Below are 26,002 nucleotides of genomic sequence, written 5' to 3'. Positions count from 1 at the left end.
ATTTTAGGTCAGAAACAAGCTCTACAGACTTTTTTTTAACCTACTTGCCCTACATAGAACAGGAAACTTAACAAAAAATCACTTTGAAGATACAAATGTCAAAGTTTTGTAAAACAATCGAGTCTCATATATGGGATAATTTTCCAAACAATTCATTAATTAAACATTTACTGGACATTGAGCTAGTCCTATCAGGTGCCAGGCACAGGAATGAAAGACTGAGGAACTCCTCTCTCACAGCCCTAAAAAAGTAGCTTCAATCCACCAAGGTAGAGACCGTATTTCTATTATAAGTACTAAAAGAGAAAGATCTGAATGATGTGAACGAAGGGCTGACAAAAGCCTTTTTTCCATTTGGTAGAAAAATGTACCATAGAAAAACACTTATGATCCAGAAACTACTAATATCCTGTTCAAATTAATTATAATGCTGCCTCCTATTCCCCAAAGGTAAAAGGAAGAGAACAGTCCACAGGAAAAGAAAATATAAGGAAAGTGGGAGTCAAATCCTTAGTATTTTTAATTTTCTAAGTTCTCAAGGGAACAGGAGGAAAGGACAACATCCAGTCCTTCAGAGACATCATTACACAATTCCAGAAGCGGATGGAATGCAGTGCCAAAAGTGAAATATGTGAAAGAATCACATAGAAAGACAAAGACAAAGCTGGTGGAAATAAGAATATCACTCTAGAGCACTGGGTGTTGTGTAAGACTGATGAATCACAGACCTGTACCCCTGAAACAAATAATACATTGTAAGTTAATTTAAAAAATTAAAAAATAAAAAATAAAAAAAGAGTATCACTCTAGCAAGAGGACAGTCAAACTAAATTCAAGGAAACCGTCAATCAACCCGGAAAAATCAACAGCTCTATGCATTATTTCTCGACTGTCGAACTACCAGTCCTTAAAACCTCTTATAAATTAATAGCACCCAGAGTTTTCACATGGCAATTTTTATTTTCTTTTATGCTTGTTAAGTAACAATGTAAAAACATATTTCTAATGCCATCGTCCTACTTCAAAACTGAATATTTTCATTAATAAAGGATAAATCACATTTGAAAAGGCCCATTTGCTAATAAATGACCATTTAATTTAATCCCTTCCTTTCCACCACCCCTTTCCCTTCCAGAGCAACTGGGTTGGGCTGAATCAGGTAAACATCAGCACTGGAGTAGGTAGGAGAGATGCAGTGACCCAGGGAAGGCCATTCATGAATAAATAGAGGCAGACTGTCCCCAGTGAGTTGGGAGTTCAAATGGGGTCAGGAAGATGCCTGCATGGACAGGGGTGGAACCAAAAGAAGATTAATTATAGACAAAGAAATTGATCAAGTAAATGATATTAAGTATAATGGAAGCCAAGATTCTCACCTTCAGAAAAGGCAGGTACAAGAGGAAAAGAAGACAACTAGAATGAACCCTGGTGTTAAATTGCTGATTTCTGTCCATGACAGTCTGGGAGCACCAAGGTCCAATAGTGATGACCACACCCAGAGTCCTTAAGTTGGTTTCAAAATACCATTCTCCACTTAACAGAAAACTGGGCTTCTTTAAAAAAAATACCTGATTGCAGGGCTGGGACAGGGAAAATTAAGTATAAATATGGAACAATCTGTGGTACAAGAAAGTAAAAGGAAGTACTAAGAAAAAAATGAGCACATGTCAAAAGAACAAAGCAGCCACTAAATTTTATAGTGACTCACTGAGTAAAATAGGAAACCATACTAACACAAATAAATAGAGACTAATAAAAAATGACTGGGATTAACAGTTTCAAAATATCTCCTCATAAACTATTAATTACAAAGGAGAAAAAGTAAAGAGTGGAGAAGTGGGGCAGACAGCACTTAATCAAGAGATCAAAGTGAGGATCTATCTAAAATGGGACAAATTGAAACCAAGCATGACCTGACAGGATGCAATCAAAAAACCACAGCAACACTTGTGTCATATTCCTACCAAATTTGTATAGCCTGAATCTAACCATGAGGGAACACAAACCCAAATGGGAGGAAAATTTTACAAAATAACTGTCCCAATGTTCTTCAAAGCATCAAGGTCAACAAAAGACCAGGAAAGACTGAGGAACTATACCAAATTGAAGGAGATGAAACAGACATTACAACTGAAAGCTATGAATAATTTGGAGTGTTTTCTTTTGCTATTCCCAACTTGATCTATAGATTCAATGCAAATCCAATCAAAATCCCAGCAGAGCATGTGACTCTTGATCTCAGGGTCATGAGGTTCAAGCCCCTCATTGGGCACAGAGCTTACTTTAAAAAAACAAAACAACGACAAATTATTGGGACAACTGGCAAAATAGGATTGAGGTTTGAGGATTAAATGACAGTAACATACCAATCTTAATTTCCTGATTTTGATGACTAGATTATAGTTATATAACCGGAATGCTTGTTTGTAAGACCTACAAACTAAAGTATGGGTATGGGCATTATGTCAAACAGTCCATAAAGTTCTTTGGGGGCGCCTGTGTGGCTCAGTCGGTTAATGGTCTGCCTTCGGCTCGGGTCATGGTCCCAAGGTCCTGGGACTGAGCCCCACGTTGGGCTCCCGGCTCAGAAGGGAGCCTGCCTGGCAGTCTCTCAACAATCATCAACCAATACTACAAAAGGTAAGAACGAGACAAGACAGCCCACCTCTCTTAAACCAATCAACATAATGGCATGACAGAATTAGCAGATAAGAACTTTAAAACAACTATTACTACAAATATGTTTAAGATAAAGAAGGGGCGCCTGGCTGGCTCAGTTGGTAGAGCATGTGACTCTTGATCTTGGGGTTGTGGGTTCGAGCCCCATGTTGGGTATAGGGGTTACTTAAAAAAAAAAAGTTAAAGAAAAAAGAGATAAAAAATACATTATCTAAACTTTAAAAATTCACTTGTTGGTCTTTGTTCATAAATGACATGAACTGGCTATGTAGAAAATCTTTAACAACTGACAAAAAAAATTCCTGGAACTAGTAAGTAATTATAGCAAGGTTACAGGATACAATGTGAATATATTAAAGTCCATCACATTCCAAATACCAGCAATGAACAAGTAGAATTTGAAATTAAATTTATATTAGCACCCCAAAAAAACAGAAATACTTAGATATAAACCTAACAAAATATGTACAAGATCTGTAAGAGGAAAACTACAAAAATCTGCTGAATGAAATCAAAGAATTAAATAAACAGAGGTATTTCATGTTCATGGGATAGAAAGATTCAATAATGTCATGATGTCAGTTCTTCCCAACTTGATCTATAGATTCAATGCAAATCCAATCAAAATCCCAGTAAATCATTTTGTGGTATCAACAAATTGATTCTAAAATTTATTTAGACAGGAAAAAACCCAGGAACAGCCAATACAATATTAAAGGAAAAGAACAAAGTTAAGGGACTGACACTACCCAACTTCATAAATTACTATACAGCTACAGTAATCAAGATACTACAATACTGGGCGCCTGGGTGGCTCAGTTGGTTAAGCAACTGCCTTCGGCTCAGGTCATGATCCTGGAGTCCCGGGATCGAGTCCCACATCGGGCTCCCTGCTCAGCGGGGAGTATGCTTCTCCCTCTGGCCCTCCCCCCTCTCATGTGCTCTCTCTCTCTCAAATAAATAAATAAAATCTTCAAAAAAAAAAAAGATACTACAATACTGGTCAAAGAACAGAGATTAATGGAACAGAATAGAGAACCCAGCGACAGACCCACCTAGTCAAGTGATCTCTGACAATGAAACAAAGACCTTTCAATAAATGGTGCTTTAACAATCTGTATGCAAATAAATCTAGACTCTTCACAACAATTAACTCAGAATGGATAACAGACCTAAATGTAAAATGCAAAATACAAAACTATAACTGGCTTAGAAGATAACACAGGAGGAAAAACCTAAATGACCTTAAGTATGGTGATGACTTTTTAGATACAACACCAAAGGCACAATGTGCAGGGAAGAAAGAAATGGTAAGCTGGACTTCATTAAAATTAAAAAATTCTGCTCTGCAAAAGATAATGTCAAGAGTACGAACAGACAAGCCACAGAACTGGGAGAAAATCTTCACAAAAGACCTATGTGATGAAGTACTGTTACCCAAAATATTCAAAGAACACTTAAAACTCAACAAGAAAACAACCCAATTAAAATATGGGCCAAAGACCATAACAGATACCTCACCAAAGACATATGGCAAATAAACATGAAAATATGCTCCACATCATATGTTATAAGGGAAATCAAAATTAGATAATGAAATGCTACACACCTATTAGAATGGCCCAAATCCAAAACACTGACGTGAAATGCGGGCAAGGATCTAGAGCAACAGAAACTCATTCACTGCTGGTACGATTGCAAAATGGTACAACCACTTTAGAAGACACTGTGTTGTTTCTCAGAAAATTAAATGCACTCTTACCATATGACCCAGCAACCATTTCCTTGGTATTTACCCAAAGGAGTTGAAAACATGTCTACACAAAAACCTACACATGGATGTTTATAAACCTATACAGCTTTATTCATAATTACCAAAATGTGGAAGCAAAAAAGATGTTCTTCAGTCGGTGAACACATAAACTGGTACATCAATGCAATCTTTCTTTATTCAGCATTAAAAAGCAGTGAGCTATGAAGCCACAAAAAAACATGGAATAATCTTAAAGAATATTACTAAGTGAAAGTAACAGCCAATATAAAAAGGCTATATCCTATACAGTTCCAAATATAGGACATTCTGGAAAAGGCAAAACTACAGACAGTAAAAAAAAAAAAAAGAAAATCAGTGGTTGTCAGGGGTTGGGGAACACGGAGATGAGCAGGCACAGCACACAGGATTTTAGGGCAATAAAGACACTCTGTATGAGATTAATGGATAATATGGCATTATACATTTGTCCAGATCCATAAAATGTGTAACACCAAGAGTGAGCCATAATGTAAACTCTGGACTTTGGGTAATTACATCAATATAGAATCATTAACTGTAACAAATGTACCACTTTGGTGGGGGATGTTGATAATGGAGGAGTCTATGCCTGTGTGGGGGGAGGGATTGTATAGGGGAAATACCTGTTCCTTCACTTCTATTTTTCTGTGAAATTAGAATTGTTCTAAAAAAAATCTTAGTTAAAACAAAAAAAATCTTTGGTTGGATTTAAGAGATTAGATAATGCAGAAAAAATCAGTGAACTTGAAGACACAGCATACTTTCTGAAGAGACAGTGGAAAGGGTGTTTAAAAAAAGTCTCAAAAGCCTACAGGAAAATGTCAAGAATCTAACATACATGTAATTGGAGTCCAAAAAAGGGACCCAAAACATTTTTTTGAAGGAATGACTGACACTTTTCCCAACACAATAAATTATATGCCTAAAAAAAATTCAGCCAGGGTGCCTGGGTGGCTCAGTTGGTGAAGCGGCTGCCTTTGGCTTAGGTCATGATCCCAGAGTCCTGGGATCGAGTCCCACATCGGGCTCCCTGCTCGGCAGGGAGCCTGCTTCTCCCTCTCCCTGCCTCTCTGCCTACTTGTGCTCTCTGTCAAATAAATAAAATCTTAAAAAAACAAAAAACAAAAAACATTCAGCCAACATTAAGCTATTAAAAAAAGAAAGAAAGAAAGAAAAAAAAAGGACACCTGGGTTAAGTGTCTGCCTTTGGCTCGGGTCATGATTCCAGGGTCCTGGGATCAAGCCCCGCATCCGGGTCCTTGCTCAGCAGGGATCCTGCTTCTCCCTCTGCCGGCTACTCCCCCTACTTGTGCATGCACGCCCTCTCTCATTCTCTGACAAATAAATAAATCTTAAGTAAATAAATAACACCAAGGCATTAATACAATCAAGCTGCTGAAGAAAGTGATAAAAGGGTTATCCTGAAAACATGTAGAGAAAAAAAAAAGATATTACATACAGAAAAACTAACATAAGAATGACCTTATAAAATATTATTACACATTATATTACGATATGAGTATAGTATAATTTGAAGGTAGGCTGTCTTAAGTTAAAGACCAAACACCTAAAAACATAAAAAAAGAGAAGCACAGCTAATATGCCAAGGTGGAGATAAAATGGAATGCTAAAAATACTCAAACTATGAAAACAATGAATCATGGTATCTTACAACAGGATACCACAGAAATGAGAACAATGAATGACTGCTTACATATTAACATATAACTTTTATTTTTTAAATTTATTTAAATTCAATTAATTAACATATAGTGTATTATTAGTTTCAGAGGTAGAGTTCAGGGATTCATCAGTCCTATGTAACACCCAGTGCTCATTACATCATGTGCCCTCCTTAATAACATACATAACTTAAAGAGTGTACTAAATAAAAAGCGAATTACTGAAAAATATTTCACTTTTTAAAAGTTTAATACAATGTAAATCTAAACCACACAGTTTGGAGTTATGTGCTAATATGGTAAAACAATAAAGAAACAAGAGTATGATAAACAAAATTTAAAACAGTGTTAACTCTGAAGGGAAAGGGGAAATGTACACAGGGTTTTCAAAAATAAAAATGTTCAGGGGCACCTGGGTGGCTCAGTTGGTTAAGTGTCTAACTCTTGATTTCAATTCAGGTCATGATCTCACGGGTCATGGGATCAAGCCCCATGTCAGGCTCCACACTCAGTGGTAAGTCTGCTTGAGGATTCTCTCCCTCTGCCCCTCCCCCGACTCTCTAAAATACAATGTTTACAAAATAAAAAATAATAAAAGTGTTCTATTTCTTAAACTGGATTTATGTTTTATTACTATTATTCAGAGATTATCCATGTTAAAAAACGTTCTTTCACAGCCATCCAATATTTTTGTAAATGACAACATTAACCTTAAAACCTTTCACTGGCTCTGGAATAGAAGTCTCCATTTGTAAAAGGTATCTCTGTACAGAGATTCCTGTTTCCTTTATGATCCTTCCGTGTTAACTAGAGTTTCCATCATTAACAGGAAGGTCATACAATTCTTCCTTCAGTGCTCAGAAGGAATAATCACAAAGATACTAAATGAAAATGGCAAGGTCCAGATTAGCAAATAAAGTATGTTACTTCTATAAAAGAAAACCAAAATAATATACTCAGTCACTTGTGTAGATAGAAGATATCTGAAAGAATATATTTAGAAACTGGGAAGAAAAAAGGGTTGCTGAGAGGGAATGGAAGAAGACTTTTTATTATCTCCATTCTGAATTGTATTCTGTGAATAATACCTACTAAAAAAATGATTTTCTTTTTTTTTTTTAAATCACTTTGGTCTAGGCAGGTAAAACTACAAAACAAATGAGCAATCTCACTGTCCTAATAACTTGTTCAAGTGAAATAATTAAAAATAAAATTATGCATTAAGGATGTGAAAAACTATGTGTATTTCAAATATTTTTACATGAAAAGGCCAACTTAAATAACAAAATCTATCCAAAAGAAAATTGAAATCTTCGCTTAAGAACTTCAAAAATGAAAATGTGTCTTTTAGATTTTTCCTAATTATGTCTTAACATTTCAAAGACAGCAACCTGGAAGTTTAAATACACGTCCTTGCCAAATGTTACTTCAGAAATACAGCTGATAACATTTTTATGACAGTTATATCTTGGTTTTACACAGACAATGTGCTTATGAAAAATTTAAATTATCAGATAAAGGTTATATGACTTGTCCAAGTTGCAAAACTAGACAATGGCAAACCTATGCCTGGAATAGGGAGCCCACTAATCCCCATACAGTGCTTTCTCAAATACATCATAATGGTTTAAATACATTAGATACAGTCTGTCCTTTAAAACTACTCTTACTGGGGCCCTGCGTGGCTCAGTCAGTCAAGAGTCTGCCTTCAGCACCGGTCATGATCCCAGGGTCCTGGGATCGAGCCCCCCATCGGGCTCCCTGATCAGCAGGGCATCTGCTTCTCCCTCTCATGTTGCCCCTCCCCCTGCTCATGCTTGCACTCTCTCTCTCAAATAAAAATAAAATCTTTAAAAATATATTTTTAAAATTTAAAAAATAAAACACAAAAACAAACTCTTACTATTGTTGCAAACACAACCCCACCAATCCAGTATTCAAGGCCTTAACCTTACGAGGCCTGTTTTAGCTCTCTTCATTTACTATGGAGTAGATAAAATTTCAGATGCTAAACCAATTCATTATTTCTTTTCACTTTTTAAAATCCAGTATTTTTAAGAACCTACACATAAACACACTACCAGGCACTGTGGCAATGAAGATAAATATAACTGACATACTTAAGTATTGTGATCAGATTCAAACAAAGCCAGATGAGAAGTGCATTAAATATCTACAGAAGGTACAGTCCTAACAGGAAAAACATTAAGGATATTCAGAATAGAATGAAAGAAGTAAATAACAGATCAGTTGAATAAACTCAATTGGTATATCAACAAACAGAAGTCGGCTGTAACTTGAATGTGGAGACTAACCTATTGAGAAGAGTGACAAAGAGGTTTAAAAAAAAACCTTTTGGACTACCAATTATAAACTATAAAAAAAGATTATAGTCAGTGTCCTCACCAGAGGCCTTCTGAATCATTAAAAGAAAATTAGCCTGGGGCGCCTGGGTGGCTGAGTTGGTTAGGCAACTGCCTTCGGCTCAAGTCATGATCCTGGAGTTCTGGGATCGGGTCCCGCATTGGGCTCCCTGCTTGGCAAGGAGCCTGCTTCTCCCTCCGACCCTCCCCCCTCTCATGTACTCACTCTCTCAAATAATCTTAAAAAAAAAAAAAAAGAAAGAAAGAAAATTGGCCAGCAGAGAACATAACATCAGAATTTGCAAAAAATGCTCGAAACCAAAATTACTTGAGATGACTTAAGTGCATTCTTACTGGGTAAGCATTTTTCATGCAGGAAAGGAAACTGAAGAAATAAATAATAGAAATTAATTATTATAGAAATGTCTTAGAAAATCAAATCCTTAGTATTAATGTTTATGATGTTTTTGCATATTTAGTTTACATATTTGTAACATGTATGACAATTTGGCCTATTAGGGTAAAAGTTCAGCCTAATAATTCCAATTTAAAACATGTAATTTAGAATTTAGACTTGTGATTTTAATCTGATTTTTACTATAAGCAACACCAAAACTTAAGTTATAAAGATTTATATTTATAAAGTTTAATTTATTATATATTTAATATTTAACATTTGTGAAGGTCTGTCAGATAACTGAACTACTTGACAATTAGTGAATATACTTAAAAGCTATTTAAATGATTTAAAATTTTAACTAAGTTTGTAAAAGGAATAAAATATAACAAAGGTCCCATTTTTAAAGATAGCTTAAATTCATTATATTTATCTTAAAAATAAGATTTGTAGGTTGAACTTTAAAACTTAACGAAAGTGAGGGATTTATATTAATTTTAACAAACTATGTACTAATTCTCAAAACCAAAGGAACTACAGAATCTTTTGTTTTTTAAAAAACACCACCTCCAAGGATACCAAATCCAAGTAGTCTTACTCATCCTTCAATACCTGAATCAAATTCTCCCTTTTCCATAGAAGCATCTATCCTATTCTATTCTATACTAGATAAAAATAAATTTGTCTCTACCATTCAAATTGCTAATTTATTCTAGTCTAGTAGTGCAACCTATAATGAAAAACACTCCTCTTTTAGAAACTGAGATCTCCTATCCAAGATCATAAGCACTCTCAAAACATGGATCCTCTCTTACACTACTCTTAATCTCTAAGAGTACCTCCTATAAGGCAATCCTAATATATAGTAACGATTGGTGGTTGATTAACAGAATTTTAATAATCATGAGTTTCTTTTCAAATGCACTATTTACCTCTGTTACATCCCAATGATGTAAAAACTGATCCAAGTCTGTAAGGTAAAGCAGCACAGGGGAAAGCTGTGCCTGGATGACATGAGGAACTCCTCGAAGGTTTTGGAGCCAAGTCAACTCCTCTTTTGAAAACCCTAATTTGGAAATAAAGAAAGACAATAAAAAATAAATAAATCACAAAGCAAATGACATTCTTCATATTTTTTAAAAACAGACGTTAACATGTACCTTCAAGTTAAATTCTTCTTCATGCTACTTTGTTTTCTTTGAATTTCTTCATTTCATATATTTTTAAAAAATGAATTGCTAGCAATGAAGGCAGTAAAATTCATATAATTATGTACACAAAGAATGTGATCTGGCCCAATATATGATACAGCAAGAAACAGGTTTTACCCCTTATATTAGGAACTTTACCACGTTTACTTTAAAAAAACGTGAAAGGCATACACTTTCCCCATACTGGTAGGTTTAAAATAGCAAATCAACAAGTAAAATGATGTATGATTTCATACATATACTATCTCTATATTTTGATATAATAGCCCTTCAAGTGTTTTAAAACCACTCTATCCCTCCTAAACCTTTCTGGATTTTTTAAATAATACATGTGTAATTCCTTTAACCATACCTTATACAACAAAATTTGATTCTCTTACCACCCCTATTACATTTGGTCTAACCCTCATCCACAACCTGACAGTGTCTCCTGAAAAGACAGTGCTCAGAATGATCAGAATACCGGCGATGTGGTCTGCTTTGATGTTCAGATCACTGTATTTCCAGGACACAGCTGAAAGAGTCCTCATGTAGTTTGATGGCCACATCACACTACTGACTCCTAATGAGCTTTCCAAAACCACTAAACCTTCTGACTGTACTACTATTAAAACATAAAGTCTGTGCCTCCCATCTCAAATGTGCACATCCAAAACTATCAAATAAACTCATTTATCTTGTATGCAGCCGTTATCTTGCTGTATTTAGCTCATTATCAGCACCTGTCAAGTTCTTTTTGGAGTCTGACTTAACCTATCCATTAAGTTTCCTAACTTCAGGTCTTCAGAAAATTTCAAATAATCTCATCTTCATCATTTAAATATAAAACAGAAATGCTGAAATAGTACAATCATTTAAAACAATAGTAATACTTATACATATAGCTTACAACATTTATAGATTCATCTTACTAATTTTGCTTTGAGAGCTAATGGAATGTAGAAAATGGCTAATCAAAACCTGATGTACATTTCTATCAGGTGGAACATTTTAAACATGTTTAAGATGGATATTTGTTCACCAATTTTTTCAAAGTATGCAACGGGGTTTGCATCTGGCTATCTGAAAAAGAGTCAAGTAGGGGCTCCTGGGTGGTTCAGTCCGTTAAGTGTCTGCCTTTGGCTCAGGTCATGATCCCAGGGTCCTGCTCAGCAGGGAGCCTTCTTCTCCCTCTGCCCCTCCCCTCACTCGTGCTGGCGCTCTCTCTCTCTCGCTCTCACTTTCAAATAAAATCTTAAAATTTTTTTGAAAAAGAGTTAAGTATAACCAATTCACTGTAAACCACGATAATAAAGTTGAGAAATAAGACCAAGAAAGAAAAATATAATCATGTGATATTCAAATAATCCCCAGAGTATGTGTACTCTAGAGAGTTTTAAACATAAATCATGTATATCCCTGCCTCAAGAACCTGACAACAGAGAGTACAAACATTCCTTCAAAGATTTTCTATTAGTCAATAAAAATCATTTCAAGATAGATTATTTATCATCTTCAAAACTTAGACCCAAACAGCTAAGACAACATATCTTAGGAGAATTTTCATGCTAGGTTTTGCCTTTCCTTAATTTGGCAGGTGAATGTCTTTACCTGTAAGTGTTGAAAATAAGAAGCTGAAATAGTCCACGTCACTCATCAACCAGTCTTTAACTGAATACTTCCATCCAGAAAATGATGATCTATAATAAACAATGAGAGAATTATTACCAGAAGTGAATGAGTTGAAGACTCTTTAGAAAAATAGCACATTATGTAACAATTTTTCTTTACTGAAAACAATCTGCATCAATAACTTAAAAACCCAGAGTATATATTCACTTTATATGTAAAGGCTCAAGTACCATAATATGGAAAATTTAACTTCTAACATATTTTATATTTATGTAAAGTTTTCATGAAAAAGCATAATTGGTCCATATATATGGTGTAATTTAGAAAATTTCCACACCACTTGAAAATCAGACTCTAAGGAGCCAAAATGAAGTCTTGCTTTTTAGTAGTAGGTATGGCTGCTACTTGATTTTTATAGTTTTACCTTGCTTACATTTTAAATGAGCTAAGTTTAAACAAGCTCCAGCTTCCTACCTAACTAAACAAAAACTATCTTGATTAGGTAAAGAATATTCCTTGTAAAGCCACTCTAAGATAATTGTGTGTTCCTATACTTTGCAAAAGTGTAACTGGGCCTACTTCCTAATAGTGCAGCTCAAGTACTGGTAGGGTACTTAGGGAATAGCTAAATGTAAAGCAGCTTCTCATTAAATGAGGATTATCTGGTTCCTGCTCTGGGATCAGTTTCCAGTGATTCCTTTAAAAACTCTCAAGTTAAGGCTAAAGAAAAAGCAAATTTCAGCCTTAGATATGGAAAGGAAAAGGGGTGGGAGGATGCTGAGAACAATCAGATCCAACAAGCTACAAATTTTATCACAGCTATCCAAATAAAATATCTGACAAAATTAGGAGTTTCTAATTCAACTAAAAGCACTTAATTATTTTTACTGTTAAAATAGTTGTGTTTATATTTATTAATATTCTTTAAATTTGGGGAGTTTAAATAATGGAAATACCTTTCTGAGTATTATTCCCACAGTAAGGAAAGGACTGTAGAGGGAATATCAAAAGGTAAGAGTTTACAAGAAAATCAGAAATGCACAATGGAAAGGAGTACAAAATGGTAGTTAGAAAGCAAATAGGCTTTTGAACCCAGGGGAAGGGGGGGGTCAACTGTGCCATCCAGTGGCTAAAAGAGGTAGCAAATCCATTTAAGAGTCCACTTTGAACAAAATGATAAGCAACGTAGCATAATGTCCTTAAAATTATAACCATATGTACTTTCCAAGCCAGAATACTTCTGAGAGTAAGATGCGGCAAAAGAAGTAAAGTGAATCTGTTCCTGGCAGAGCAGGTCATATATTCGCCACTTAAAACCCAAGCCAAATTTCTTAGTCCCCCAATTTCTCCCTTGTCAAAGATTTTTATCTAACAACGCAGATTACCTCTCAACATTTATGTCTTATGTGTCCCAATCTAGCTGTAAATAAACTAGGGGCAGAAAGGGTAGGGAATGAGCAAAAGCAAATGGAAAAATACAAGCAGAATGCTATGGGGTGAAAAGTCAAACTCTAAAAAACTGTAAGTGAGCAATAAAAAAGGAAGGGGCAACAACTCTATACCTTCCAAAAGATAAAATGTATACAAACAGTTTTCACTGGATGGGTTTTTCACACATGAAACAAACTATATTCTTTGGGGTGAACTCACTCTGATAAAGACAAACGGCGTCAGAACTACAAAACCTAAATTGAACCTATCTCACAATCCAATTAATGTAATAAAAAAAATCAGAATTAAAGGACTATTTCAGGAAAATTAATCTGGCAATACTGCACAAGATAGATGGGATATTATAATAGTACAGGTAGACGATTATAAAAAACAGTGACTTTACAGTCATGGTCAAGGAGAAAAAGGGCTATTTTGAAGTAAAAAAAACAGATATGAAATAACCCAGCATTATGTCTGAAGGAAATAAACATTGTTAAATTCTGAATCTAGGAATTGATACAATGATAATGTCACTGGTCCAAGAAAAGTTGAGAAGTCCTAATTTTGTATTATTTTTTAAAAGAGAGATTAGTTTGGGGGTGCCTGGGTGGCTCAGTCGGTTAAGCGGCTGCCTTCGGCTTGGGTCATGATCCCGGGGTTCTCGGATAGAGCCCCACATCGGGCTCCCTGCTCAGTGGGGAGCCTTCTCCCCTGCCTGCCATTCCCCCTGATTATGCGCACACTCTCGCTCTCCCTCGCTCTCTCTGTGTCAAATAAAATCTTTAAAAAAAAACTGGTTTGAATGAGAACAATACATCTACAGAAAGAGAAGTCTACCTAAATAGACTCTGCTAAAAGGCAAAATTTAACTTGGCCGACTTTTAACTACAATGACAATCTGCTGTTAAGGATTATGAAGCCTGGGGCGCCTGGGTGGCTCAGTTGTTAAGTGTCTGCCTTCGGCTCAGGTCTTGATCCCAGTGTCCTGGGATCGAGCCTCACATCAGGCTCCCTGCTCGACGGGAAGCCTGCTTCTTCCTCTCCCACTCCCCCTGCTTGTGTTCCTGCTCTCACTATCTCTGTCAAATAAATAAAATCTTAAAAAAAAAAAAGATTATGAACCCCTACTATTATTTGTAAATTCATTTTCTTAACAGTTACTACAAATCTCCATAAGAAATAAGTAAAAATTTGAAAACATTCTTGACAAAAATTATTAAGCAAAGTGAATCATAACTAATGTTGATAAAGCCATTAAATATAGCTTTCAAGGAGAATCAGTTTCAAGAAGTGTTCAAAAGGTTAATTTAAATCAATTTTAAAACAGATCCTTCACGAGTTATATCAAAGGAACAGAGTGCCCTCTACTGGAAGTTAATAAACACAAAACCACTTCAGGAGCAGAAAAAGAGCATCTAATTTTTTTAAAGGCCTAACATTGAATAAATGCTTACTAGACAAGGAGCAGGATTTTTGTTCCCCTAAGAAAGGAAAACATGGGAAACTAATAAATGCTTAAAATACTTAGAAATAAGACCAAGTCGTTCTCTAATGCACATGCACACAGAAATGTAACACTGAATTTTCACATATAAACATGTTGCAGATAGCGCTCTTTTGCTAAAAGAAAAGGTTATCATCAGTTATGAATCGCACTTCAGGAGATAGATTCCAACATATGTCCTATACTGGTAAAAAGAGACTGTCAAAGAAGCTAAAGAAAGTCTACTAATAAAGTGAGCTACTCCTACTTAACTGGGCTAGATTTGTATGTATAAGAAACCACAAGGAAGTCAGTCTTTAAATTCTTTAGGTACAGCCTAGATTTCAATTTCTGCCTAAAACCATATTAGACCCTGTCCATGAGCCACAATCAGTAATAAACACTACTGAATACTAAAAATATTATGCCTGGGGTGCCTGGGTGGCTCCACTGGTTAAGTGTCTGCCTTTGGCTCAGGTCGTGATCTCAGGGTCCTGGGATCCAGCCCCTCACTGGGCTCCCTGCTTGCCCTGAGCCTGCTTCACCCTCTCCTTCTGCCCCTCCCCCTACTTGTGCTCTCTCTTGCTCTCTCTTTCTCATGAATAAATAAAATCTTTAGGAATGCCTGGGTGGCTCAGTCGATTAAGTGATTAAGCATCTGCCTTTGGCTCAGGTCATGATCCCAGGGTCCTAGAACAGAGTCCCACATCGGGCTCCTTGCTCAGTGGGGAGCCTGCTTCTCCCTCTGCCTGCGCTCCCCCTGCTTTGTGCGCGCTCTCTCTCTCTGACAAATAAGTAAAAAATCTTAAAAAAAAAAAAAATCTTTTAAAAATAAGTAAAAATAAAAATATTATTCCTAAAATACAAACACAAGGTGTTTAAGGATACTTTGAACACTTGCAATATGAAACACTATTAATTGGTTATAAAACATTTAAGAGTAAGGGTGCCTGGGTGGCTCAGTCGGTTAAGCATCTGCCTTCAGCTCAGGTCATGATCCCAGGGTCCTGGGATCAAGTCTCTCATCAGGCTCCCTGCTCAGTGGGGTGTCTGCTTCTCCCTCTCCCTCTCCCCGCTGCTCGTGCGTGCGCATGCTCTCTCTGAAATAAACAGTAAATGTCTAGTAATCTAAAAAAAAGAAATTTAAAAGTAAAATGATACAGCCACTGTGGAATACAGTATAGCAATTCCTCGAAAAATTAGAGAATTACCATGTGATCCAGCAATTCCACTTCTGGGTCTATAGCCAAAAGAATTAAAAGCAAGGACTCAAACAGGTATTTGTACACCAATGTTCAAAGCAGCATTATTCTCAATAGCTAAAAGACGGAAACAACCAAGTGCCCATCAACAGATAAAATGTAGTATATACATATAATGGAACATTAAGTCAGCTTTTTTTTTTTTTTTTTAAGATTTTATTTAGTTATTTGACAGAGAGAGATAGCCAGAGCAGGAACACAAGCAGGGGGTGTGGGGGAGGGAGAAGCAAGCTTCCCACCGAGCAGGGAGCCCTATGCGGGGCTTGATCCCAGGACCCTGGGATCATGACCTGAGTCGAAGGCAGATGCCTAACGACTGAACCACCCAGGCACCCCTAAGCTTTCTTTAAAAGGAAATTTTGATATATGATACAACATGAATGAACCTTAAAGAGTTATGCTGAGTGAAATAAGACACAAAAGGACAAATATTTTATGATTCCACTTATATGAGGTACCTAGAATAATCAAAAGCATGAAGACAGAATAGTGGTTACTAAGGGCGCCTGGGTGGCTCAGATGGTTAAGCATCTGCCTTCAGCTCAGGTCATGATTCTAGGGTCCTGTGATCGAGCCCCACGTCGGGCTCCTGGCTTGGCGGGGAGCCTGCTTCTCCCTCTCCCTCTGTCTCCCCCCCCTGCTCATGCTCTCTCTCTGTATCTGTGTCTCAAATGAATAAATTTAAAAAAAAAATCTTCAAAAAAAAAAAAAGAATAGTTGTTACTAAAGGGCTGGGGGCAGGGGGAATGAGGAGTTATTGTTTAATGCATGCAGAGTTTCAGTTTGGAATGATGCAGAAGTTCTGGAGATGAGGGCGGCTGGGTGGCTCAGTCGGTTGAGGGTCTGCCTTCAGCTCAGGTCGTGATCCCAGGGTCCTGGGATTGAGCCCCACATCGGGCTCCCTGCTCAGTGGGGAGCCTGCTTCTCCCTCTCCCTCTGCTGCTCCCCCTGCTTGTGCTTTCTCTCACTCTCTCTCCCATTCTCTATCAAATAAATAAATAAAATCTTAAAAAAAAAAAAATTCGGAGATGGACAATGGTACTAGTTGCACAACAGTGTGAAAATACTTGATGTCACTGTACAGTTTTAATTGTATACTTAAAACTGGTCAAAATGGTTAAGTTTTATATTATGTATATTCAACCACACACACACACACAAAAGAGATTTCAAATGATTCCTTGTCTGAGTCCACAAACATATGTATTTCACCAGCTACATTAAATTTGTAGGTCCCTGAAAAGAAGGTGTGTATCACAATTCCATAAAAGAGAAGGATTTAAGAACAGTACTCTCTCACGTGCCACTGAACCCTTACTTCATGCTTTTGATAATTTCAAATGTGTAAAAATCTATACAATTATAGACAATTTCTATCTATACAAATCACTAAAAAACTTAACAGTCTTACTTTAGTGAGCTTACTCTATCTAGCAATAATATCAACAGCTTTAACTATTGCATTAAGAGCAAATGAAGTTAGTAGCAGTATGTAACCTTAGAAGTGTTCTGTAGTTTACATATCGCCAGTAAAAGGCATGGGGAAAAAGACTATATACTTCAAATACAGCTCACTTGAGAATGCTACCTCATGTGCAGTATCCCAATAAGCATGGCAGCCAAACTTGAACTGAGTCTTCCCATAATACAGCAACGACTTAACCGAGAAAGTAAATCAGCAGGCAGACTGGGTAGAAAATATACAAGCTGGACCAAACGCTGCTGAGACTCTGCTGGGAGAACCACCACAGTGCCTTCTTGTGGATCTAGTGGGGTAGGTACACATATTAAGTTCATAAAAGATGAATTTATAAAGATATAAAAGATACACAGAGGTTAAATCAATAAAGATTACTTTTTACTGTGTTAAACTGAATTCCAATGTATCAACTACATAAAAAAAGTTTTATCATAAAGTGTATGTTTAACTTAAACTATTTTCTAAAGTAAAACAATGAATATAATCATTATTTTAAGATATATTTAACACTGTAATGATTCCATAATATCCAAGTGTCAGTTTGAAATACAAACTTTGATAAGGGTAAAGGGATTGAACACAAAGTAAAACAGTAAAAAACAAGCACTTTTGCTAAACAGGGACAGTTACAATAATCAACCTAATTTAAAGCAAAAGATAATACATACAAGCAATATTGAAAAAAAAGACTTAAAAATATAACCCCAAAAAGGTGGAAGCAAACCAAATGTCCCTCACTTAATGAATGGATAAATATAAGTGAAAGATCCATATAATGGAATACTAGTACTCAGCAGTAAAAAAAAAAAATAAATAAAGTTCAGATACATGCACACTATAGCATGCATGAATGCTGAAAACAGTACATTAAATAAAAGTAGCTAGATTCAAAAGGCCCCATATTATAATATTCCATTTATAACAAATGTTCAAAATAGGCAAATCCATAGAGACAGAAAAGTAAATTTGTGTGCCAGGAGCTGGGAAGGACTACTAATGGGTATAGTTTCTTTTGGGGGTGATAAAAATATTCTGGAATCAGACAGATTGCACAACTTTGGGAATATGTTAAAAACACTGAAATGTACATTGTAAAATGGCAAATTTTATGATATGCGAACTACATCTCAATAATAGATTATATATACGTATATATCCTGGTATGCTCTTATTGGTATTTTTGATTAAAATGTGAAATAGTTCCAGAGATGAATAAAAAATATATAAATACATGGAAGTCATACAAGATATCCATTATGATTAAGTAATTGTGCTGCCAAAGCTTCAAAGGAATTTTTTAAAAATTCCTGATCAGTTCTGATTTGTGAACAGCAGGTGGCTGAAAAGACAATTTTAGAATCCAAGAAGCATCTACAACCACTAAACCTTCTAAAACTATCCTAATAAAAAATACTTACTATTGAAAATGAATTTACTGTTTGAAATTTTATTTTGTTTTGGCAATTTAACCATGGTATAGCCAATTTATAATAATTTAAAGGAAAGGCAAACCTAAAGCGTTCTCCTTAGAAACTTCCTTCCTGAATCAGGGTAGATCAATGGCTACCTACACAGTTAAACTCTTACCATAGATTCGTAGAGCAGAAGCTTGTAAACTTTTTAGTAATTCTCTATTTGCTCGTGCTGCTGCAGTATGGATGATATCAATAAGCTGTGTTGAGAGCTCAGGATTTCGGGAACCAAGGTGAGCAAGTTGCAATGGTAAACCAGCCAGCCAACGGGATAACACCTTACTACGATACCTAAGAAACACCAAATAAGAAAAAAGTAAAGTATAATTTCCAAAGACAAGGGAAGTTTAAACAAAAAAAATTTTTTTAACCTGAATATACCACAGAGTAACAACTCATCTACCAAGAACACATGTACTCATTTAAACATTTGAGAGCTTCTAAGAATGGCAGCATCGTTTATTTAGCTATAGCATTTTCCAGGGTTTTACCCACTAAATTAAAAAGACCATGTAATTTGGGGCACTATCTAAATTGTATGTTTATCTTAAAAAACACAGACACTACTACTCTTTGTACTATTTGTTAGCTATTATACTATATTAACTCATTGATGCATTCAATAAACGGTGCTCCCAGACTAAATGGCTTTGAACCTGTGTTATTTTTAGTTCTTCAGTACACAGCTGACCCTTGAACAACATGGGTTTGAACTGCGTGGCTCCACTTACAAGCAGGTTTTTTTTTTTAATAAATATATTGGAAAATTTTTTGGAGAACAATTTGAAAACCTCACAAAGTGCATAGCCTAGAAATACTGAAAATATTATATTCTTCTTAGAAGTTAGGGTGTAACTTTAAGAATATATGTAACATAGGGGCGCCTGGGTGGCTCAGTCGTTAAGCGTCTGCCTTCAGCTCAGGTCATGATTCCAGGTCCTGGGATCGAGCCCCGCATCAGGCTCCCTGCTCGGCGGGAAGCCTGCTTCTCCCTCTCCCACTCCCCCTGCTTGTGTTCCCTCTCTCGCTGTGTCTCTCTCTGTCAAATAAATAAATAAAATCTAAAAATATATATATATATATATATATATATGTAACATAAATACACCTAAGAAGTCAGATGTAATTGTAAGACTATAATATATGTAACATAAAATATGTGTATAACAACTGTTATTATCGGTAAGGCTTCTAGTCAACAGTAGGCTATTAGTAAAGTTTTGGGGGAGTCAAAAGTTACACACAGATTTTTGACTGTGCGCCAGGGGGTGGGGGAAGTGGGGGTATGTGTCAGTGTCCCTAACCCCCACATTGTTCAAGGGTCAACTGCACTTGTACCTGGTAAAGCTCCAATGTCTCTTTACTCAGGTAACAGCAATCACTTTTGCTGCACCTCAAGAGCTTAATGATTTAAGCATGACCTTTTTGTCACACAGACCTGAACTTAAGTCCCAGCTCTGTTTCCCATTAATTATAGGACACTCACCAACTTATTTAACCTAAGCTTCAGCTTCCTCCTATAAAACGAAAGTAACAGTACCTACACCTCATAGTAGGAGTATGAGATTTAGATAAATTATGAAAAGCACCTGGTCTGTACTAAAGACTCAAATGTTTCAACTACCTATGTATGCTGAGGTATCCCCAACCCTTATCTTCTGCCTAAAGATATCTTCCTATCTGAAATATACCTCAAACTCACATCAAAAAATTAATTCCTTAATTCTACTCTTTGTGTTGTCCATCTCCCTTGATAGCACCAAACTAAGCCAGAAACATTCTCATCTTCTATCGTCCTCATTCTTATACCATATAACCCAATGTAATTAAGGGCTAGTGGTTCAACCTCCATAATTTTTATGGAAAGCAAAAGAAAGGCTGAGGCTGCTACAGGTTATTCCAACTGTCCTTAAGATATAAACGGAGGACAAGGGGAAATACAAGCTCAAAGAGGCTTTTATCTGCTTGGTTATATACAAAAAGTTTACTGGCACCATTATATATGCTTCTTTATACAATTTTATATCTTTTCTTACATGCAACCAAATGAGATGAAAAGTGAACTCCTCCAAAGATTTTATCACTCTTTTGTCCTATTTAAATAGACTAAAAAAAAAAAAAACCCCACAAGAAAAAGAAAGGCAAAATAAATGAAACTTTACCTGACTCTGTAAGATCTCAGTTCTTCTTTTTGATAGATTTTACTGAAAAACTTCAGTAACAAAGTCCGAACTGGAAGGAGAAGGCCTCTCTGCTGATACAATGTATAAACTGCCTTGATGAGAGACTCTGTAGCCTCTAAAAACAAAAACAACTTCATATGAAGCAAAAATATTTCTTCACCAGCTCTAATTCCTCTAAAAGCACAGAAGCACTTTACTTTGTTCCTATGACAAAGCAGATCTTAGTCACAAACTGGTAACTACCCCTGAAGTCCTGTAGCAATGACCTACTATAAAAGTCAAACCAACCAGAGATTACAGTATAAATTTTCCTAAGGGACAACAAAACCTATGTAGTGATGACAACCAGGATATTAGAAAGATGAATAAGATGGGAATCAAACAGGAAAGCTTTGTTTTTGAATGAAAAGAATTAGTAAGTCACACTAAAAAAGAACTTAGTGTGACATAACTTCAGGCTAGAACAAAGGTAGAGGATTCTATACAGATAAAAGGGAAAAGTGCTCAATTTCTAATCAAACTAGACCAGAGAAGGGTATTTCTTAGGCTCTATGGCATTTCCTCTTAGTAATACCTGTCTTAATTTACTCAAGTCTGTAATCTACTCGAAATGTTACCATATTGCTTCAGAGTGCACCTACTCACTGATAAAGAGATTCTCTGAGCCATAAAAAACTTCGATGTTCAAGTAGATAGTCCTTTATACTTATACAAGCTACCTTTTATGGCTTGAATGTAATTAACCTGACTCATGGAATGTCTGAAAGTGATTAATTCAAAGCTAGACCCTAATAGCATGCATAAGAGCTCCTCTCTTAAGACAAAGCAGTAACACCTACCTCTGTTGGGTTGTATCTGCATTAATCTCCATGATACCCCAAGCAATCTGTTCAGCTGCTTACTATTTAGCCTAAAGCCATCTTCAAGGGTCTCTGTCACAAATTTCCTTATCATTTCTATCCAATTGGAATCCTTCTGCAAAGTTGAGGCATTTGCCAGGGAGACCATGATATCAGACAGTGTTAAATTCAGTAATAGATGATCTACATTATTGGAGAGAATCGTGCAATGCTTGATGCTAAAAATAAACAAAGACACACACATCTATAAAGTGTTATATCTACCATGCCTGCTTCACTTAGAATACTTAAAATAATCTATCAATGGGTCAAAATACTTCCTTCTAAAATAAACTGCCAAGACGACAGGTACAGAGGCAAGGTTTAGGCCATCGTTTTATAAATAAACCATTCCTTTAGGTTGTTAAGAAGACATGAATTTGTATACTGCTCAGTTCATTACCCAAATTCCTCTTCACACAAAAAGTAAAGGCCCTTATAACAATGCTTGGTAATCCTAAACGTAATCTGGAGATAAGACTTGAGAACCTCAACATGCTTAAAGATTTTTTTAAAACAGATACTTATATTTGGATGTAGGTCACAGGAGATCCTGACTCTGCTTCTAACTCACCACATAATCACTAATTTCTCCTAGCCACAATTTCCATGTGTGACATAAGGAGACTGGTCCAGATAAGCACTGTTCTGAAACAACTTACACGATACACGTATTAAAATCGTTTTTTTCTAGCCAAATAAAACAAATTTCTTTCAAAGCTTCAAAGAAATTTCAAAAAAGAAATCTCAAAAAAAAAAAATCTCCAATACTTTCAATAAAAACAGAAATTGCAACTTAGAATATAAATACCTATTTCAGACTATGGCATATTCAACAGCAAAGACTATTTATTTCAGGTTTCAAAAAATGGAAAGTTAGGGGTGCCTGGGTGGCTCAGTCGTTAAGCGTCTGCCTTCGGCTCAGGTCATGATCCCAGGGTCCTGGGATCGAGCCCCGCATCGGGCTCCCTGCTCTGCGGGAAGCCTGCTTCTCCCTCTCCCACTCCCCCTGCTTGTGTTCCCTCTCTCGCTGTCTCTCTCTGTCAAATAAATAAAATCTTTAAAAAAAAAATGTAAAGTTAATTAAAAAATCTGACCAATTTTAAAGGAAAAAGTTAATCTATATCAAGCATGAGCAAGGACACAGTAACGAAGAACCAAGAATGCATGGGAAGGGAAATAAAAGAAATCTGGTGCTATCAGAGCATCAAATGTAGGGTTAGGAATGACAGATGAGCCTGGAAAGGTAAAATGGAACCAGATTACAGAGTCAGGGAGGCTAAGGGCACTAAAATTAATTCTGCAACCACATGAGTAACATGGTTGAAAACTTATTTCAGATGGGTTATTTGTGGAGACAGAAAAGGAAAAATCAGAGTTACAAGACTATAAACAAAGAAGCAGGGGCGCTTGGGTGGCTCAGCTGGTTAAGTGTCTGCCTTCTGTTCAGGTCATGATCTCCCAGTCCTGGGACAGAGCCCCACGTTGGGTTCCCTACTCAGCGGAGTATGCTTCTCCCTTTCCCTCTGCCTCTCCCCTCACTAGTGCTCTCTCTCTCAAATGAATAAAATCTTTTTTTTTTTTTAAGATTTTTAAAATTTATTTGCGAGAGAGAGAATGAGAGACAGAGAGCATGAGAGGGAGGAGGGTCAGAGGGAGAAGCAGACTCCCTGCTGAGCAGGGAGCCCGATGTGGGACTCGATCCCGGGACTCCAGGATCATGACCTGAGCCGAAGGCAGTCACTTAACCAACTGAGCCACCCAGGCGCCCTCAAATGAATAAAATCTTAAAACAAACAAACAAACAAACAAACAAAAACAAAAGCAGTTATTTGGCTGTTGTAGCAATCTAGGCAAGACATGACGATCTCAAGAACCAAGGTCACTGTTGTATGGACTGGGAGAAGGCGGGACCATTTACGAAGAATAAAAATTAGCTGGATTTGGGGTGCCTGGGTGGCTCAGTTGGTTAAGCGACTGCCTTCAACTCAGATCATGATCCTGGAGTCCCGGGATCGAGTCCCACATCAGGCTCCCTGGCTCAGTGGGGAGTCAGCTTCTCCCTCTGACCCTCCCCCTCTCATGTGCTTGCTCGCTCTCTCATTCTCTCTCAAATAAATAAACAAAATCTTTAAAAAAATTAGCCGGATTTGAAGTTTGTTGAAGTGTATACATGTATATGAGTTTGGGGATGGTGGGAATTGGAGGAATCAAAAGTTTTAGCACTGGTGACTGGATAAATGAAGGAGCAGAGATCCAGAAAATAAATATTACTTTTGATATGTGGAGCTTGTAGTGTCTCTGGTATAATTCCACGCAGAGATAGCCAACAGACAACTCAAAGTACAAGTCTGACACCAGAAGAAGTCCAAGCTATTTAATGAAAATTACTCACATGGCCACGCCTAGCTGCAAAAGCAGCAGGAAATCCAGTTATTTTGTATAGACCTATTCCTAGCTAAACACTGGAATTTAAGAAAGGAATGAATGAGAATGGGACAGATAACTAGTAGTCTACACACCACAAACCCAAATTACTACAAGGTTTTTTGCCAAATTGCCCAGTGCCCCAAACCAAAGCACATTTTAACATTAACTAGACCACACAAAAACTTAATTGCCACATTTCTTCAGAAGTAGAGCTTCCCAAGATCTACCCTAGGTTTATCTCAAGCAGCATAATCTATTACTGTCTGGAAGTTCTCAATGGACACTTCAAACTTGGGAGAATTCATTCTGCTCCTCCAATACTTTATACAAATTTTTAAGGACTAAATATGCCAACCATCAATTCTATAAGGGAAGCACGTTAATGCGGATACTCCAATTTTCAGTAACAGTAATGTAGGTGGATTACAAACTAATCCCCTTCCTGAAAACAACATTAAAACCAGATGAAATCATTTTTTAAAAACCTCAAAAGTATTCAAGAGCTAAGAAGATAGGGCGCCTGGGTGGCTCAGTTGGTTAAGCGACTGCCTTTGGCTCAGGTCATAATCCTGGAGTCCCTGGATGGAGTCCCGCATCGGGCTCCCTGCTCGGCAGGGAGTCTGCTTCTCCCTCTGACCCTCCCCCTTCTCATGTGCTCTCTCATTCTCTCTCTCAAATAAATAAATAAAATCTTAAAAAAAAAAAAAAAAAAGGAGCTAAGAAGATAATGAACATTTTACTGGGTCCCAACATCTATGAAAAAAAAGCAAGATACTAGCACTCAAGGCTTTGTCCTTAGGGTAAATGCCAATTCCAAAGAAAAAGCTGCAAAACTGATGTAACCTTTTAGTGGCCTCACGGAAAAATCAGAGCCCAGGGCCTGCCAAACATGGGGACTTTCATATATTATCCAGGGAAAGGTGAACTGGAAATAGAAACAGCTCTTAGATAAAAGTTAATTCCAATTTTGCTCTATACCAGTGGTTTAAATAACAATTCCTCCCAACTAGTTCAACACAATTCAAATCAAAATCCCAGCATTCTATCTGTAGTCGTCAATAAATTGATTCTGAAGTTTATATGGAAAGGCGAAAGACCTAAAATGCCCAACCCAAGACTGAAGCAGAACAAAGCGGGAGGACTCATTCTACCCAATTTCAAGAGTTACTATACAACTACAGTAATCAAGACATCATGGAATCGGTAAAAGAACAGACACATACAGATTAATGGAACAAAGAACTCCAAACAGACCCACAAAAATCTAATCAACTAATCTCTAACAAAAGAGCAAAACCAATTCAATGGAGAAAGGATGGTCTTTTCAACAAATGGTGCTGGGAGCAAATGGACAGAAATTATACAAATGAAAAAACAAAAACTCAGTGGATTTGTATCTGAGCTCAGCTAAACAAAGCTTAATAATTAAAAGCTCGCGGGTATGAGGTAAAAAAGAAAGAAAAATAGAAGATTCAGTAAGTAGGTCTAACATATGTTTAATCAGTCTTTACCAGAAAGGAAAAAAATGGGACTGCAGTAATGCTTTTAAAGCTAATTAGAATTTATCAGATCTGTTTAAAGAGATTTCATTCGAGATTTAAGATTTGATTTTTCTTTTTTTTTT

General features: G+C 36.5%; 1 protein-coding gene across 3 annotated transcripts in view; it reads right to left on the bottom strand.

Annotated features, from left to right (window-relative positions):
* Positions 1 to 26,002, bottom strand: part of TEX10 (testis expressed 10) — a 66,273-nt gene that overhangs the window by 9,928 nt on the left and 30,343 nt on the right. For all 3 annotated transcript variants that reach the window (XR_004681261.1, XM_035016208.1, XM_035016207.1), the window contains 6 exons: positions 21,889 to 22,127; positions 21,029 to 21,164; positions 18,982 to 19,157; positions 17,503 to 17,680; positions 11,715 to 11,803; positions 9,846 to 9,979 (listed from right to left, as the gene is read on the bottom strand). Coding sequence is in view for 2 of the 3 variants with exons in the window: in XM_035016208.1 (XP_034872099.1) it covers positions 9,846 to 9,979; positions 11,715 to 11,803; positions 17,503 to 17,680; positions 18,982 to 19,157; positions 21,029 to 21,164; positions 21,889 to 22,127 (952 nt within the window). In the remaining variant the exon portion in view is untranslated. The remainder of the gene's footprint in view (positions 1 to 9,845; positions 9,980 to 11,714; positions 11,804 to 17,502; positions 17,681 to 18,981; positions 19,158 to 21,028; positions 21,165 to 21,888; positions 22,128 to 26,002) is intronic.

Source organism: Mirounga leonina, unplaced genomic scaffold (genome assembly GCF_011800145.1).
Source record: "Mirounga leonina isolate KUSES-001 unplaced genomic scaffold, KU_Mleo_1.0 Mir_170, whole genome shotgun sequence".
Lineage (NCBI taxonomy): Eukaryota > Metazoa > Chordata > Mammalia > Carnivora > Phocidae > Mirounga > Mirounga leonina.
This window is presented reverse-complemented; position numbering and strand designations above follow the sequence as displayed.